The following is a 16,578-nucleotide window of genomic DNA, read 5'->3' as shown; positions in this document are numbered from 1 at the left end:
CCGCCTTCCATCACCTCCGGAATATCGCCAGACTACGGCACTACCTCACCCCTCACGCTGCTGAAACTCTGGTCCACGTCTTTATCACCTCAAGGCAGGACTATGGAAACTCTCCCCTCGTCGGCCTTCCTGGCCCTCCCTCCACACTGCAGGTCATTCAGAACTCTGCAGCTCGTGTACTGTCCCGCACCAGGCTTCGCGACCACATCACTCCCCCCCTCGCTCGCCTCCACTGGCTCCCCATCCCCCAGAGGATCGAATTCAAGATCCTCATCCTCGCCTACAAGGCCATTCACGGCCTTGCTCCCTCCTACCTCTCCGACCTACTATCCCCCTACTTACCTGCCCGTACCCTCCGTTCCTCTGGCTCCGGTCTGCTCCACATCCCCCGCCCAAACCGCCCTACCATCGGTGGCCGGGCCTTCAGCCTCTCAGCCCCGAGGCTCTGGAACGCCATCCCCCAGTTTCTTCGCTGCTTCCTCCCTTTCCTCCTTCAAGGCCAGTCTCAAGACCTTTCTCTTCAGCCATGCCTTCAGCTCCCCTCTCGACTCTCTACCCCCTCCTCGCTCCCTCCCCTCACCCTGACCATTTCCCCCCTGCTCGGGTCCCAACCCAACTTTCCAGCGCCTTGAGACGTCCTCCCGACGTGAAAGGTGCTCTATAAATACAATCTTGTTGTTGTTGTTGTTGTAAAGTGGATTGACTATTTTATGGGCAAAACGTGGCAGCCAATTGCAAACAAACAGTCGTGGATTGAGCAACTAAATTTTTTTTGAGTGATTATATCAAATGCAAGGATTATTATTTATTATTAATATCCCGTAAGGGATGAGGAGCCGGGGGAGTGTGTGGCAATGACCAGAACTGAGCCACATTCTCAGCTGTTAGGCTGAGGTGAGGATAACTGGTGGCTTCAAACTGTCAGTGAAGCTGCCCACATTAGTGGATGTGGCAGAGGAGAGGAAAGTCTCATTGTATTAACCTTAAACCCATTGCCTAGGTCAGCCCTGGTGGTGTAATAATAATAATAATAATCCTTGCATTTGATATAGCTCTTTATCACATCTTCAAGACGTCTCACAGCGCTACACAGAATATACTGTAAAGTGAATTGACTGTATATTTTGTGGGTGAAACGCGGCGGCCAATTACGCCCAGCAGCGTCCCACAAACAGTCGTGGATCGAAATGACCAATGTTTACTATTTTATTTTAAAGCAATTATTACCCCTGGAAAAGCGATGTGCCAATCGACTAACAACCAGGTTCCTACTTACTGTTAGGTAAACAGAGGCGTGTTGAGTTAGGAAAGTTGTCCCAACAATTCGCCCTGCCGGGAATCAAACCCAGGTCTCTCGCTACAGGACTCCACAAGTGTGTAGTGGATAGAGCTGCTGTTTACCGACCAGGAGCTTGTTGTCGGTTCGAATCCTGGTCTGTACTGGGTTTGCCGGTCTCAGCAGGAGCTGGGAGGGAAGGCTGCGTTGACCCCAGCTTTCCAGAGGTTATAAAGAGGAGTAGGAGCCAGGGTGAGTTCCTGCTCATGGTACCTCTTCAGTACCCTCTACTGGTTGTGTGCATGTGCAGCAGCCGAGCGCGGAGTGGGTGAGGCTCTGCTGTGGCCCCCTCTACAGTCGAGTGGCCTGAGGACAACCACTGCCCCATGTGAACAATAATAATAGTTGCATTTGATACGGCGCCTTACCACGACGTTGTGGAGACGTCGCAAAGGGCTTCACAGAACACACTGTTAAGCGAAATAACTGTATTTTTTGTGGGCGAAACGCGGCAGCCGATCGACTAACAGCCCCGTTGCTACTTACTGGTAGGTAAAGAGAAGCAATTCGGGTAAGGAAACATGCCTGAGGTTCCGCCCTGTCCGGGAATCGAACCCAGGTCCTCTCGCTTGCGAATCGATCACACTAACAACAACAGGACTCGACTGTCAAGGTTTACTCATGAACAACGGCCACTTGCATATCTTGTTCTCATGACAAGTCCTGTAAGGGGCTAAATTGGCCCCAGAGGCTATAGGGGGGGGGGGGGGTAAAAAGAGTCAGGGGTGAAGGGCAACAAACACGTCTGGAACCACAGCGAAGCAAGAGGAGGTGCAGAGAGAAAGAGCGACACATTGGCCAGCGGGGGAGAAAACTCACAAAAATAATTGGACGCACTAATATTTTTTTCAACAAAACACTGCCTCAGAATTTAAGATTGTGCAGATTTTTATTTCTAAGATATTTCCAAAACCCGGGCTTCCAAATAGAGATTGCATTGAAGAATTTTCCACAATTTTGCGGGATGTTATTTATCATAATAATGATTCCTACATTCGATGTAGCACCTTTCGCATCGTGAAGACCTCTCAAAGCGCTTCACAGCATTGACCGCGAGGTGTATATTTGTCGGCGAACGCAGCAGCTAATTATCACACAGCAATATCTCACGAACAGCCAGATCGGCTGCCAGGTCCACCCACAAAATACAAAGCCTCCGCGTTGTAAAATGCATCCCGTGGAGCGCTTTGAGACGTCTCAACCACGCAATAAGGCGCTCGTATCAAACATAAGGATTATTACTATTATGGGCGCTGGAGTTTAACCAGCTCAAGGTACCAATCGGGGGCAGCGCTTGGCGGGGTTAACGGGACCCGAGAGGACAGAATCCTTTTTTCCTATGACTTGCTCTGCCTCAACCTCTCTCCCTACCAAGAACTGCAGAAGAACTAATGATGACTGGGCTGATCAGTCATCATTAGAAATGACCCAAGGGGTAGCCTGGCTCGAGTCCAATGACACCCACCCAACCCCCACCCCACCCCAACCCCACCCCACCCCCAGCAACGTGAAGGATGGGGTAACAAGGGGTTCCCATTGAGCCATTTGTCTGGGGCATTGTTTGGGGACCTCGCGTAGCTCAGGTATATTGTGCGGGTGTGTGACCTCAGCGCTATAACGCTGTCTGCGCCTTGTATCAGGGCAGAGAGCGCTGGGCAGCGAGAGCGTGGCGTTAGTTAGTGAGTTAGTTACAGTTACTTAACATGTCGTGCTTCAAAGAATACAGTTCTGGAGATCGGGCTGTGGAACTCAGCAACAAGCTCTACCTGACAGGTTTCTATCCCCCCCCCCCCACCCCCCCCACCTCCTTCAGCCCTGCACTTTGCCTCTATCTTGTGCTTTTTTATATCCAAAAAACATCTGATCGTTTATCATTATTTATCATTTTTTTTTACTTGAAGCTAAAAAGCAAAATACAGCATCTTTATTCTTAAAATAAAGACTTTAAAAATGCAGTGTATATATTGTAGATTGAATATACATACATCTGGATATATATATATATATATATATTATATGTATATTATATGAAGAATCTTGCATCCTTTATGGTTAGGGATTTGCAGCCTCGAGTGCTGCTGAACCAAGAGAGATTTGCTATTATTTTTTGGTTTGGAAATGTTCACTTGTGGTTTTCAGTCAAGGTCCAGGGAAGGTTTCAATGTCTGGCAACAGCAGTGGCTTTGGGATTTGTGCAGCAAAATGCATTTGGCAAGAGTTGGGAAGGGATGTCAAATGTCCTGTGTTGGACCTCCCTCCCCCCCCCCCCCCCCCCCCCCCAACAGCGTTATAATAATAATCCTTGCATTTGCTCCACAGTCACTTTCGTATCTCTACCTTCCCTGCCCTCCACCCCTCCTGATCCCAGTCCCTACTCAGGTCCAAATCTTTGTCTGTCCAGCGCCTTGGGATGTCCTGCCGATGTGAAAGGCCCTATACACAGGTAATTTGTTGTTGATGATTACAGTTCCGGACAAAGCATTCCAGGTTAAAGATTCCATTCAAAGGTCTTCAAATACTAATCTGTTAAGCGGGTCCCTAACGCATTTGCTACTTTCCTATTTAAGCCCCTCCAAAGTAATGTATAGTAACTGACTAGTGCCTTAGCTGAGGAGTATTATTGCATTAACATAACCCACCAAAGAGACTCCATTACTTGTTTCAGCACTGATCCCTACCATTTGCTCCTTCCTCTCTCGCCATTCCTTTCACGAGCCCCTCCAATCGGGTTTCCGTTGTTGGTTCTGTCCTTGACTGGTTCAGATCGTACCTCTCACACTGTCTCCACTTCATCTCCATGAACGGTTTCTCCTCTGGCCCCCGCACCATCTTGTGCGGTGTTCCTCAGGGCTCTTTCCTTCGTCCCCTCCTCTTCAATATCTATCTATATGCTCCCTCTTGGTGACATCATCCTCAGACATGGGGTCAACTTCCACATGTGGATGACACCCAACTCTACCTCTCTGCCTCCACCCTTGACTCCAGGACCACTGCTGTGCTGACAGAATGTCTGTCAGATATCAGGTCCTGGATAAGAGCTAAGTTTCTACAATTGAATGTCAACAAGACCGAGGCCCTCCTGATTGTCTCCCGTCAGCACCTCCACACCTCAGGCACTGACAGCACCACCATCCAAGGATGCTCCCTCCACCTCACTGAGCCAGTCCAGAACCTTGGCGTCTTGTTTGACCCTCAACTATCCTTTCTAACCCACATCCCTGCCATGACCCGCTCTGTCTTCCCCCACCTCCGCAACATCGCCCGGCTCCACAACCGTCTGACCCCACAGGTCACCGAGACCCTCGTACACACATTCATAACATCCAGGCTCGACTGTGCAAACTCCTTGCTTGTCAGCCTCCCCAGCATCTCACTATTGGAGCCAAAATAATTTCAGGCATTTTTTTAGTTTGAGACAAGTGATTTGAACAATTTGCGAACATTACACCACTTGAATAAACATAATCTGCCACATGTGCCTTGGAGAGGGGGTGTGCATGTGTGTTATGAATTATGAGCAATGGAATGCCGCGAATTGCTTTGAGAAACAGTTTGGAATTGAAGAATTGCCTCAGAGCTAAATATGGTTAGAAGTGAGATCAGGTCAAAAACATTTCTTCACCCAGAGGCTTATGAGGACGTGGAATGCTCTGCCCTAGAAAGCTGTAGCGCTGGAATTAATTGGGGTGTTTTGAAGCGAGATAGACAGAGAGACTTGGATAGTAGAGGTCTTAAAAGCTGTGGTGAAAGGACGGGTTTTGGGATTAAAAGATCTGCTGATAAAATGGTGGGACAGGTCGATGTGTTGAGTGGCCTTCTTGTCTTCCTGTTTGTCTTTGTTCCCTTGTAGTATGCGCTGCAAAAGGCAAGCAGCTTCGACACATGCACCGTCACAATGACATTGTGATCTCGTTGGTCCATCCCAGTGGCCTTAAGGGGACAGAAATGTCACAAACCCCCATCCTTGCCCACTTCACTGGCTCCCCAACCCCCAGAGGATCAAGTTCAAGATCCTTGTCCTCACCTTTCAAAGCCCTCCGTGGTTTTGCTCCTCCCTACTTCTGAGATGTTTCAAAGACATGATAAGGCGCTATATCAAATGCAAGGATTATTATTATTATATTATTATTAGACAAATAAAATAATACCAACTTAGTCATTTGATTGCAACTATTTGTGGGACGATGCTGGATTCAATTGGCTGTCCCACAAACTCTAGTGCACTGAGTGACCAATTTTTTTTTAACCAGCTAAGTAACAACTGCTGAAGCTTCTCAGCTTCCAAAAGGTGGATCAGTTTTGTGGCGAGTTTCAGCCCATGGCACTCGCAGACTATATCCAGCTGTGACTCAGGCCCACAATCCTTGGTCCAGGTGATCAATTAGCCATGCATTCCGCTTCTCTCTGATTGAACCTGTCTGGGATTGTTGTTAGAGTGGGCCTTGTGAGGTGACAGAGCGGCTGTGTGACATGCATTTGGAAGGTCTACAAGCCTGAGCTCCATCCAGGGTGAGATCCTTTATTCTGTAGTTGTGTGCCACAGATCGAGGTGCGAGAATGTCGTGTTTCAAAGAATGGAGTACTAAAGATCGGATCTTGGACTTGAGGAACAAAGTCTATTTGAGAGGTTGCCATTTAACACCAACCCCGTGTGTGTACATTCGGCAAATGTCGCGCCCAGATTGTCAATGGAGAGAAATTAACACGATATCTTATTATTTCAGGAAATCGGACAGGAAAATGCCAAGTTTTGGAAAGCTTTGATGCTGGAGTCCATCTCTCCTGCAAGAGCTTTTTGGACAAAAAATCTACTTGGGTCCAAATTTAATCTAGCATCAAATTTATGCTAAACTTGGTTCACTTTTACTATTGGATGGGGCTGAAGAATGGCTAGATTTTGAAGCTGAATTTTCTTGCAAAGAAATTTTTTTAACAACTTTTCACAATCTTACACTTTAGGGCGACAGTCTTAAGGCTTGCTCGTTGTGGTTCTAACAAATCTCCCGTCACTTCGTTTTCAGAGAAATACAAGAACGCTTACTTTCAATCATCAGAGAAAGATATAGTTCAGAACTCAGAGAAACTCCATCAACTTCGCAAAGATGTCCTTCAGGAGCACATTGACTATAGGAAAGCCGGACGGGTGAGTCAGATGGAATCACAGCTATCCTGCAGCATCTCCATTAGGTATTTGAGTGTCAGCTTGGCTCAGGGGGTAACATTCTTGGCTGTAGATCCGGAGGTTGTGGCTTCAATTTCTGCGATGGGGAGTTTGAGCCCATAGTCCAGGTTGCGGCTATAATGCAACATTGGATGAGCACTGTTTTGTTAGAGGTGCCGTCCATGAGATGCCTCGGTAAACTCAGGTTTCGTCTGTTTCTGGACAGGTGGATGTTAAAGATCCCGTGGAGCTGTTTGGAAAGAGAAGGGAGTTTGTCTCTCCCGGGGTCCTGGCCAACAATCCCCCAAATAAAATTGATCCCTCACTCCATGGCTGTTTGTGGGACATTGCTGCTTGCAAATTGGCTGCTACTCCCTCCTGCACCCGCTGGCTCGGGGTCAGACTCCGCCAATGTCAAGCGCTCCGGGACGCTATCCCCCATGAAGGGCACAATATTGTTGTTGTTGTTCTCCTCCAGGTGGTTCAGGACTTCATCGCTCTGGAATGTCAGGATCGCAAGAAGCTGAAAGCATGCTTGGCTCGAAGCTCCGTTGAGGTAAGAAGGCTGGTCTCTCCACACAGAGGTCTGAGCTGGGAAACAGGACCAATAGATCTGCCGTCCTCTAATACACTGGCAGAACAGGCTCATTGGGCTGAATGGCCTCCTTCCTTCTCCTCTTTCAGAAGCAAACTCGATGGACTTATTTTAGGAAATGATATCACACTATACAGTTTGGGACATGACATGTCCATGCGAATTGGATGGACCTTGGTCTTCTTTCGTCTTGCAATTCTTACGTTCTTATGTTTCCTGTTTTTGTGTTTGATGTGACCCCCTTTGAAATGTTTCATCTGCATAGGTCGGTATCGAATGCAAGGATGCCTCTTCACACTCCCTCACTCTTGCAGTGATGTGAAGTATAATTGGCTGCTGCGTTTTGCCCACAAAATACACGGTCAATCCAATTTACGGTATATTGTGTGAAGCGCTTTGAGACGTTTGAATGCTACATCACATGGGGAGGATTATCATTATTATCTCTTCATTTAACCCTGCAATCTCTTTGCATTCCCCAGAATACCAAGGATCTGCTCAACCGCCATGTGTACAGCACCGTGAACAATTACAACATAAGCTGCTACGAGGTCAAAAAGCGAGAGAAGACCTTGCTGGACCTCATTCAAACACTGAAGTCGGTGAAAAAGGAGAGCCTTCCTGACGTGATAGAAGCCAACAACTTACAGGTATTCTGTCATCAATGATGATAATAATTTCACGTCGTTGAGACGCCTCAAAGAGTTTCACAGAATATACTGTTAAGTAGATTGACTGTGTATTTTGTGGGCAAAGTGCTGCAGCCAATTGCGTACAGCAGTGTCCCGTCGTGGATTGAGTGACCGCATTTTTTTTTACCCACACATTGTAGCAATGCCGCAACCTGTTTTCTCCTCTGCAGCTGATCCGTCAGATCGAGAATAAAATCGAGAAGATGGACACGAAAGTCCAAGTTGCTGAAAGGATACATAATATGTACCAGAACATACTGGACTGTCTGCAGGAGGTGAGTGAGCGGGGAGGAATAGAGAGAAGCCTTTCTCTGTCTCGCCTCCTCCTCTAGGACTCACAATCACCCAAACTTTTGCTTCAGTTCCACCCTCTAAACCCCACCGCTTCCCCGCCTTTACCCTCCTTGCTCACACCCTTGCTTTTGTGTCAGGAGGTTGTTAGTTCAAGCCCCACGTCCCCATGTCTTGCTGTTCACTTTGGGTTTCAGCCTAAACCAGTGATAGAGCACGGAAACACGTCATTCGGCCCAACTAGTCTACGCTGATGTTTGGAGGCCACATAGTAGATTCCCCTCTCTCTATTCCCTTCTCCCTCATAAGGACATAAGAATTTGCTGGCAAAAGAAGAATAAGGTCCATCTAGTTCACCTTCCACCCTCCTGGCAGTCGCTTGATGTGTTGTGTTCCAAACTATACATTGTATAAACGTAATGCACCTCATTTCCTCTTAATTGGGGCCCGTTCCGTGATTGTTTTTGTACGGCTGCTAGGAATCCGTGCACATCCCTCAGAGGATCGATGACTTTGACAGTATCGTTGAGGCGCACAAGCGAGAGCTGGAAGCTCTGGCTCTGGTGTCCAAGAACGCTGCAGAAGCTCGGAAGAACATGTGGGTAAGGACAAAAGGTGCTCCAGCGCCTTGTGCAATGACTTTCGATTTTACTAGCAACAACTACTTGCATTTACATAGGTTGAATCAAAAGTCCTTACTCATGGGTTTATAATAATAATATTAATAATAATAATTATCCTTGCATTGGATATAGCTCCTTATCAACCTGTTGAGATGTCTCAAAGTGCTTTACGGAATATATTGCAAACAATTACACACAAACAGTCGTGGATTGAGGATATATTTTTTTATTTCTTTTATTTTTTTTAAGGGATTATTATCCCCGGAAAGCAATCCATCAATCCACTCACAACTGGGTTCCTACTGACTGCTATATATGAGATGTTCAAACTGCATGCCGTGTAGAAACAGCTGCACACTGTCTACCAATGTTGTCTTCAAAAAAATAACATAATTAAAAACTTAATGAGTAAGGACTTCAGATTCACTGTATAGTGCCCTTCACATTGGATCATATCTTGGAGCGTTTTACAGAGAGGGATTGGATACTGCGCAAAGGAGATGGGGGGTTAGTGGGAGGTGGTCATAGTAATTAGTGTAGAATAAGAGTTGAGGCAGGAATGAAAGAAAAAAAAGAGGGAGGCAAAAGGGAGCAAGTTGCAGAGGTTAGGGGCGAAGGAACTGAGGGCTTGGTCAACGACGGTGAGATGGAGTGGGCAGGGGATGAGCAGCAAGTCTGGGTTAGCAGAGGAGCAGGGCAGGAGGACGTATTTCCACTATGATTAAATTTTAATTTTGTTGCCTTGAGATCGAGCTGGACGTTCTGGAGAAGTCGTACGTTGTGGAAAAGAAGAAGAGGGAAACAATACTAATCAACAAGAGGAAAATACTCAACCTGGAGAGATACGCAATGAAGCATGTAAGGCCAGCCACATGTTACGTACTTACTCTGAGGGGTAAAGAAGTCTGATTTAAAAAAAATCGTGCGGTTGCAATTCTAAGCATCGGCTCTAGAGGACACCATAAATTCAGGCCGTCTCCAAAGACTTGACAGTAAGCGGTTAGCACTACAGATGGGTAGATACACAAGGACTGATTCCAGCTGAACGTGTACGTGAATCTGCCCTGAAATTACATTTATAGTTTACACACAGCAAGAAATGGACAAAAAGTGTCCGTTGGAGGAAAGATCTGAGATCACTGGCCCATCGTATTTCCTGAGCATTCAGGATTTCGCTCCACAACTGTTTGTGGGGACGCTGCTGTGCGCAATTGGCTGCTGTGTTTTGCCCACAAACTATACAGTCAATTCACTTTACAGTATCTTCTATGAAGCGCTTTGAGACTTCTCGAGACGTGATAAGGCGCTACATCAAAAGCCAGGATTATTATTATTATTACCCGCACCTGCAGTATGTTCGTTTTGCTAAACCAGTTGCCAATGGACGCTGATTTGTATATTTCACCCACAAACATACGCACAGTCACATTACTTTACAGCATATCCTGTGAAGCACTTTCAGACGTGTCGAACACAATGTGCTAAGGTCACGTTTTTTTTAATCAACGTTTTTTTGAATATCTTTTTGACTTGATGTAAAATGTGAGGATTATTAATACAGGAAACTTCTGATTACAACCACAACAAAATTACATTTGTCTAGCGCCATTCACGTCAGGAGGATGTTCCAAAGTGCTGGACAATCAGTGTTTCAGACCCGAGCTGGGGATTGGGGATCGGAGAGGGTGGGGGGCAGGGGGTGGGGGGAAAGAAGGGTGATCGAAGGCACGGTCGAAGAGGAGGGTCTTGAGACGGGACTGGAAGGAGGCAATGGAGGGGATGAGGTGGAGGGACTGCGGGATGGAGTTCCAGAGGGTGGAGGCAGAGTAGCTGAAGGCCTGCCCATTAATGGCGGGGCAGGCGAGGCGGAGGATCTCTGGGTAAAGGAAAAAATCCCGGCATGCGTCCTGCAATTGCCCCTTGCAACACGCTCTATGTGTAGAAGCCAGGCTATTGCCATGTGATACACCTGTTAGTAATCAAATATTTTTGTTATTTCAGATTGACGTTTCTTCCCTTCGAACCAGTACCGGTCATTCAGGCAACAGCAGCCCTAAATCACCAAAGTCTGCCTCTCAAGGTAACTGGGCGCTGTAAAATACACACAGAGATATCAACTGGGAGGGATACACTGTGCTGGTGGTAGGAGAAGGTTTGAGGGTTTCAAACTTTTTTTCATATAAATAAGTTACTGCCAGTTGGGCCGTTTATGTAGTTTTTCACCTTTTTGTCTTTTCTTTTCCCCCAAAATTATTTTATTCCGCTTTTGGGTCAGCCTGACGCAGTGGTAGCACTCTCGCCTGTTGGTCGATTGGCAGATGGCTTTCCAGGATTAACTAGCAATCCTTTCAAAAAGAATTAATGCATATTAAAAAAGAAATACATAATAATTTGGTCACTCAATCCATGACTGTTTGAGGGACGCCGCTGTGCGCAATCGGCTGCCGTGTTTCGCCCACAAATTATACACTCAATTCACTTTACAGTGTATTCTTTGAGGTACCTCAAACAAGGTGATAAGGCGCTATATCAAATGCAAGGAGTATTGTTATTATTATTATTACCTTTATTCAAACTTGTGTCATTGTACAGATCAGGTTGTAAAGCCGCGGGACAATCATCAAGTTTACATATTGCAGGAAATCAACAAGGCGATGGAACAGCTGAACTGCTCAAAGATAGAGGTAAACGTTTCTTATTTTGGTCGGCCAGGTGCCTGACACACGTAGAGAACCATTGCGGGTTCCAGCAAACTTGCGCACGGGAATTTCCATGACGTGTCTCCCAGTCCAGTGTGTTCCCAGGTGAGGCGTACTCCAGTTCAGTCGATAGATTTTTGTTAGGTAAGGATAGCAGGGGATAATGAGCAAAGGTGGGTAAATGGAGTTGAAGTACAGATCAACCCATGATCTGATGCAGTAAAACTCGCCTAAGTCTGATCTCTATATTCTATGCAAGTTTGATACAATTCACACTATGCATAAGACGTATTAAACATATGGTCCCGACTGATACGACTTGTGTGAGGTTTACTGTAGAATGACGACACAGGCTCGAGGGGCTGAAAGTGCCACTGTGTGCCCCAGGCCAGCGTGTTCTTGGGAGCACAGCCGTGTTATTGTAACTGGAAAGTTCTGATCCCATTTCCTGCGGTGTGTGTGTATTGTAACCAGGACATTCAGAAGAGGATCCAAGCGCAGTACAGCACCAGCGAGTACCTGAAATGGAAGATCATGCAACAGAAACGCAAGCGCAAGGAGCTGAAAGTCAACTTTGAAAAGCTTCTGCTGAGACACGCCGAGCTCAAATTTGACTCCGATGCCAACACGACCAGGTATAAGATAAATAATGTCTCTGAACTCACTCAGGCGTGAGGCCTAAAGCCGTTCAGTATCGCCCGGCGGGATCCTTTGGTTAAAGATTATGCCGAGACGTGGAGAATTCTTCAATCCAGTCTCCATTTGGAAGCTGTTCTCCTGCTATTATTACAGTAATACTAATCCTTGCTTTTGATATAGCGCTTCATCACATCGTTTGAGATGTCGCAAAGCGATTCGTAGAAAAGATGGCAAATGGCGTGTTTGGTGGGTGAAACGTGGCAGCCAATTGCGCACAGCAGTGTTCCGCAAACTGTCAATTCACTTTACAGTACATCCTGTGAAGCGCTTTGAGACATCTCAACACCGTGATAAGGTGCCCTATCAAATGCAAGGATTATTATTATTATTTATTATTATTACCTGCTCCCTGGCTGTCGTCTTTGCCCACCAAATACACAGTCACACACTTACATAAATGGTTATTGCACTATTGTTTGGTTAGTCTTCCAGAGATGGCCATTATTAACAATGATGAATTATTATATTATTGTTGTTAGTCTTCTACAGATAAAGAAGGAAGCCATGGACCAGGTACAGAAAAAAAAAGATAAATTGAATCTGGAAATGTCCAGGATGTTGGTGAACAGACAGCTGCTTCTCGACATTCAGAATGGGATCGACAACCTGTACTTCATTCTGTACAGCATCGACCTCAATGTCGAGGTATGGCCAAACACAGGCAGTGCCTCACACACACACAGAGGCAGTGTCTCACACACACACACACACACACCCACACACACAGGCAATGTCACACACACACAACAATAACAACAACAACTTGCATTTATATAGCGCCTCTCACGCAGAGTAGTGTCCCAGAGTGCTTGAAATGTGTGCGAGACACGGACACAAACACAGTCAGTGTTACACACAGTCACTGTTACACACAGTCAGTGTAAAACACACAATAGGCACACAATCACGTTAAGCAGCGAGAGGAGACTGTATCACCCCTCTCCCCGCCCCCCCCCCCACCCCACACACACACCGAGCAATCAAAGTAAAGCGGACAACCTGACCTCACTCTGTCCATATAGTCCTGAAGGGGCAGCGAGCTGAAGTTTTAATCAGATGAATTGGGAAGAGATTGCCTTGAGGAATCTCACAGTGATTCTGTCTGTTGCACCAGGCGCCGATCATCATACCCCAGGATCCCGAGGAAAAACTGCAAATTTGCGAAAAGAAATTGCTTCACCTGATCGAGATGACTGCAGATTTCAAACGCTCCAATTGGATTGAAAGTGATTACGACAAGGTACGCTCGTTCTGATATGATTTATGACAAGACCCACTTCTTCCCCCCCCCCCATCCCAGTGCGATTTCATAAAGATACGTGGAGCCTTTTTCCCAGTTTATCCTGATCTACATCCCTCTCCTCATCCCGAATCTTTTCTCGAAGTCATCTACCTTATCGATGTTTATGGAATACGGATTTAGCTGCCACATTTACCGATATAACATTCGCTTCATTTCCACTGAGTGTTATTCGGAGACTTCAGTGAAGTATGGCATTGCCGGAGGTGCTGACCTTCGGATGAGCCACGAAATTGAGGTCTCGTCTGTGTCTGTTCAGGTGGACGTTAAAGATGCCACTGCGTTAGTCAGAAAGAGAAAGGAGTTTCTCTCACCCGGCCAACAATCCCCCAAATAAAATTGGTCATTCGCTCCAAGGCTGTTTGTGGGACATTGCTGTGCACAAATTGGCTGCATATTTACCTACAGAATACAGTCACTACACTTTACCTTAAATCCGGTGAAGTACTTTAAGGCATCTTCCCATTGTGAAAGGCGCTACAACAAATTCTAGGATTATTATTGTTACCGAATAACTCTGAGATCGACCCTTGAAGTTAAACTTCCGCTTGTCCTGTTTTGACATGTTTAGCTAAAGGAGTACCTCGAGACTTCATTTGGTCAACATCCACGCAACAAAAACGTGGTCTTCGAATCAGAAGTTACAGAATATCAGGGTAAGTGCTCGTGCTCTCACTGAAATGTCAACGACACAATCACAGCCTGGCTCAGTCGCCCCCGAGTCAGAAGGTTGTGGGTTCGAGCCCCATGTCACAGACCTCGAGCTCACAGTCTAGGTGGACGCTCCAATGGAGTGCTGAGGGCTGCTCTGCACTGTTACAGGTGCCGTCCTTTGGATCAGGGTGCCTGACTGCCCCTTCAGATGAACGTTAAAAAATTCTGTGGCGATATTAAAAAAAAGGGAGTTTCTCCTGGGGTGAGGAGGGAGAAATAATACTTCCAACTTCCTGCACCCAGGAAGTGATGACCTGGAAGTGCTGATCAATGGCCGTTTTTCTGGGTGCCCCTTTATAACAATGGGTGGTGCTCTGCATTTATGGTCCCAAACCACTAGGCTATAACATTGTCCTGTAGAAGTGCACGACAACACCTCGCGATGGCCTGGTTGACTGTCCCTCCTGTGTGTTTTCTTTTTTTAACCAGAAGAATTAGACTTCATGAGCGCTCAGAATGAAGGGGTGATTACGAGAGAAGACGTTAAAAGACGTAGCGAGCGCTTAGTTCAAGACAAGACGCGAGTGGTGAGGCGAACGAAAAAGATGGGCCGCAAGCGATACCTTGGTAAAAATAAAGTAAAATGTAACTTTTAGTTTGAAATTGGCTTTGACACGGCTATATATATGTGTGCCGTGCAAAATGTACCATGCCAATAAATAATCCAGTAGTTGTTAGCACAGCTGGCTTTTTCCGTGATTGTTATGGGAATAAGAGGCTGGAAAAAATAGCTTGCCTTCGCGATGTCTCAAAGCGCTTCACAGAATATTACTGTTAAAGTGAGTTGACTGTACATATTGTGAGTGAAATGCAGAAGCCAATTGTGCACAGCAGCGTCCCACAAACAGTCGTGGATTGAGTGACCACATTTTTTTCTAAAAGGGATTATTACTTCCAGAAAGCGATCCTCCAAAACAACTGGGTTCCTACTTACTGCTAAGTAAACAGAGTCACGTGGAGTAAGGAAACTTGGCAAAGGTTTTGCCCTGCCCGGGAATCGAACCCTTGCGATCTAACCATTACGCTACAGGACTTCGATTGTTATTTGATTGTTTCTGATGTTCATTATTATAATCAACTCAGTTTGTTGATGGAGCTCTTACATACTTGCTCTGCTGGTAATCCTGCCAGAAGGAATTTGCTTCGCCAGCATTTTGCTTGGGGTGTTAAGCCTTTAAGTGACTCGAGATCAGAAGCTCAGATGAGTGCAGTTAAATCAATGAACAGCAATACAAGGAAAATATTGTCAGCACTATCCCAATTATACATATGAGCTGAGCTGGACACAGTCACACACAGTGAGCCCTGGTACAGGATTTCCTTTTGTTTTTCATGTTGTACAGATGGACTTTCCTTCTGAAATTCACCTGATCAGCAAAGTCACAGCCAGGGGTGGAATGTGACAGATGTGACTATACTTTTGTTAAATGGGAATGTGCGGATTCATGATCTTTAAGCAGTTGAGTTTGAAAGAAAGGTGCAGAAATTACTTGACTTTGTAATGGCAAAAATATAATATATTACATATATATATCCAGGGCAAAAAGTTAGACGTGTTTCCTTACTTCGCACGCTTTTGTTTACCGAGCAGTAAATAGAAACCCAGTTGTTAGTCGGATCACTTTCTAGGAGAAATAATCCCTTCAAAATATATTTGAAAATATTTGGTCACTCAACCCATGATTGTTTGCGGGACTGCTGTGCGGAATTGCCTGCTGCATTTCGCCCACAAAATATACAGTCAATTCACTTTATAGTATATTCTGTGAAGCTTTTTGAAGCGCCTCAACGAAGTGATAAGGCGCTATATCAAATGCAAGGATTATTATTAATATATATATGGAGAGAAAGTGATAGAAAGTCATAAATTGATAGGTAGAGATAAAGTGATAGAGAAAAAGAGATCGGTATAAGAGCAAATTGTAGAAAGACATAGAGAGAAAGTTCGAGAGAAAACTGGAGAGACTCATGAAGAGATGGAGAGAAAGATAGAGTGGTAGAGAAAGAAAAGGGCTGAGAGAGTCGCAGTGAAAAGGGCTGGAACATACTTGGACAACAAAGAAAGTCTAATCCCTGATGGAAAATTTGTTTAGATACAACCGTGGTCAGTTTTGTGTGATGTTCAATTATCCGCACTACTTGCTTATTGGGGGGGCCGGTCCCAATCAGTGCAGATAGCAACAACAACAATAACTTGCATTTACACAGCGCTCTTCACATAAGGCAGTGCCTCAGAGTGCTGACAATTAGCTCTCTATGCCACATAATTTAGGATGAACGAGGTGTCACAGGTCAGGAGATGAAACGTTCAACCCTTTTCTCCCCAAGAAATATCAAGGCATGATTCAGTGTAACTAATCCACTTTTATTCACTAGGATCATACAACTAAAGATCAAATCACACAACATTTAACTGAGTGCACAGAAGCGAAGCACTCATGTCCAGTGGTTAAGTACATAGCATCAAT

The 16,578-nt window shown here is 45.7% G+C and overlaps 1 protein-coding gene across 1 annotated transcript; it reads left to right on the top strand.

Moving 5' to 3' along the window:
- Positions 1 to 5,893: 5,893 nt before the first annotated feature.
- Positions 5,894 to 14,773, top strand: LOC103183100 (coiled-coil domain-containing protein 183). The gene is made up of 14 exons (XM_007900370.2): positions 5,894 to 5,963; positions 6,358 to 6,479; positions 6,976 to 7,053; positions 7,575 to 7,742; positions 7,955 to 8,059; positions 8,555 to 8,677; positions 9,446 to 9,556; positions 10,700 to 10,778; positions 11,291 to 11,382; positions 11,872 to 12,032; positions 12,576 to 12,741; positions 13,211 to 13,336; positions 13,968 to 14,052; positions 14,540 to 14,773. Exons 1-14 carry the CDS (start codon positions 5,894 to 5,896, stop codon positions 14,704 to 14,706), a joined length of 1,653 nt encoding a protein of 550 aa, XP_007898561.2. The 3' UTR covers positions 14,707 to 14,773.
- The last annotated feature ends 1,805 nt before the right edge of the window (positions 14,774 to 16,578 follow it).

The sequence above is a fragment of the Callorhinchus milii genome, unplaced genomic scaffold (genome assembly GCF_018977255.1).
Source record: "Callorhinchus milii isolate IMCB2004 unplaced genomic scaffold, IMCB_Cmil_1.0 Scaffold8, whole genome shotgun sequence".
Classification (NCBI taxonomy): Eukaryota; Metazoa; Chordata; class Chondrichthyes; order Chimaeriformes; family Callorhinchidae; genus Callorhinchus; species Callorhinchus milii.
Note: the sequence above shows the minus strand (reverse complement) of the source record. Positions and strands in the feature narration are given on the sequence as shown.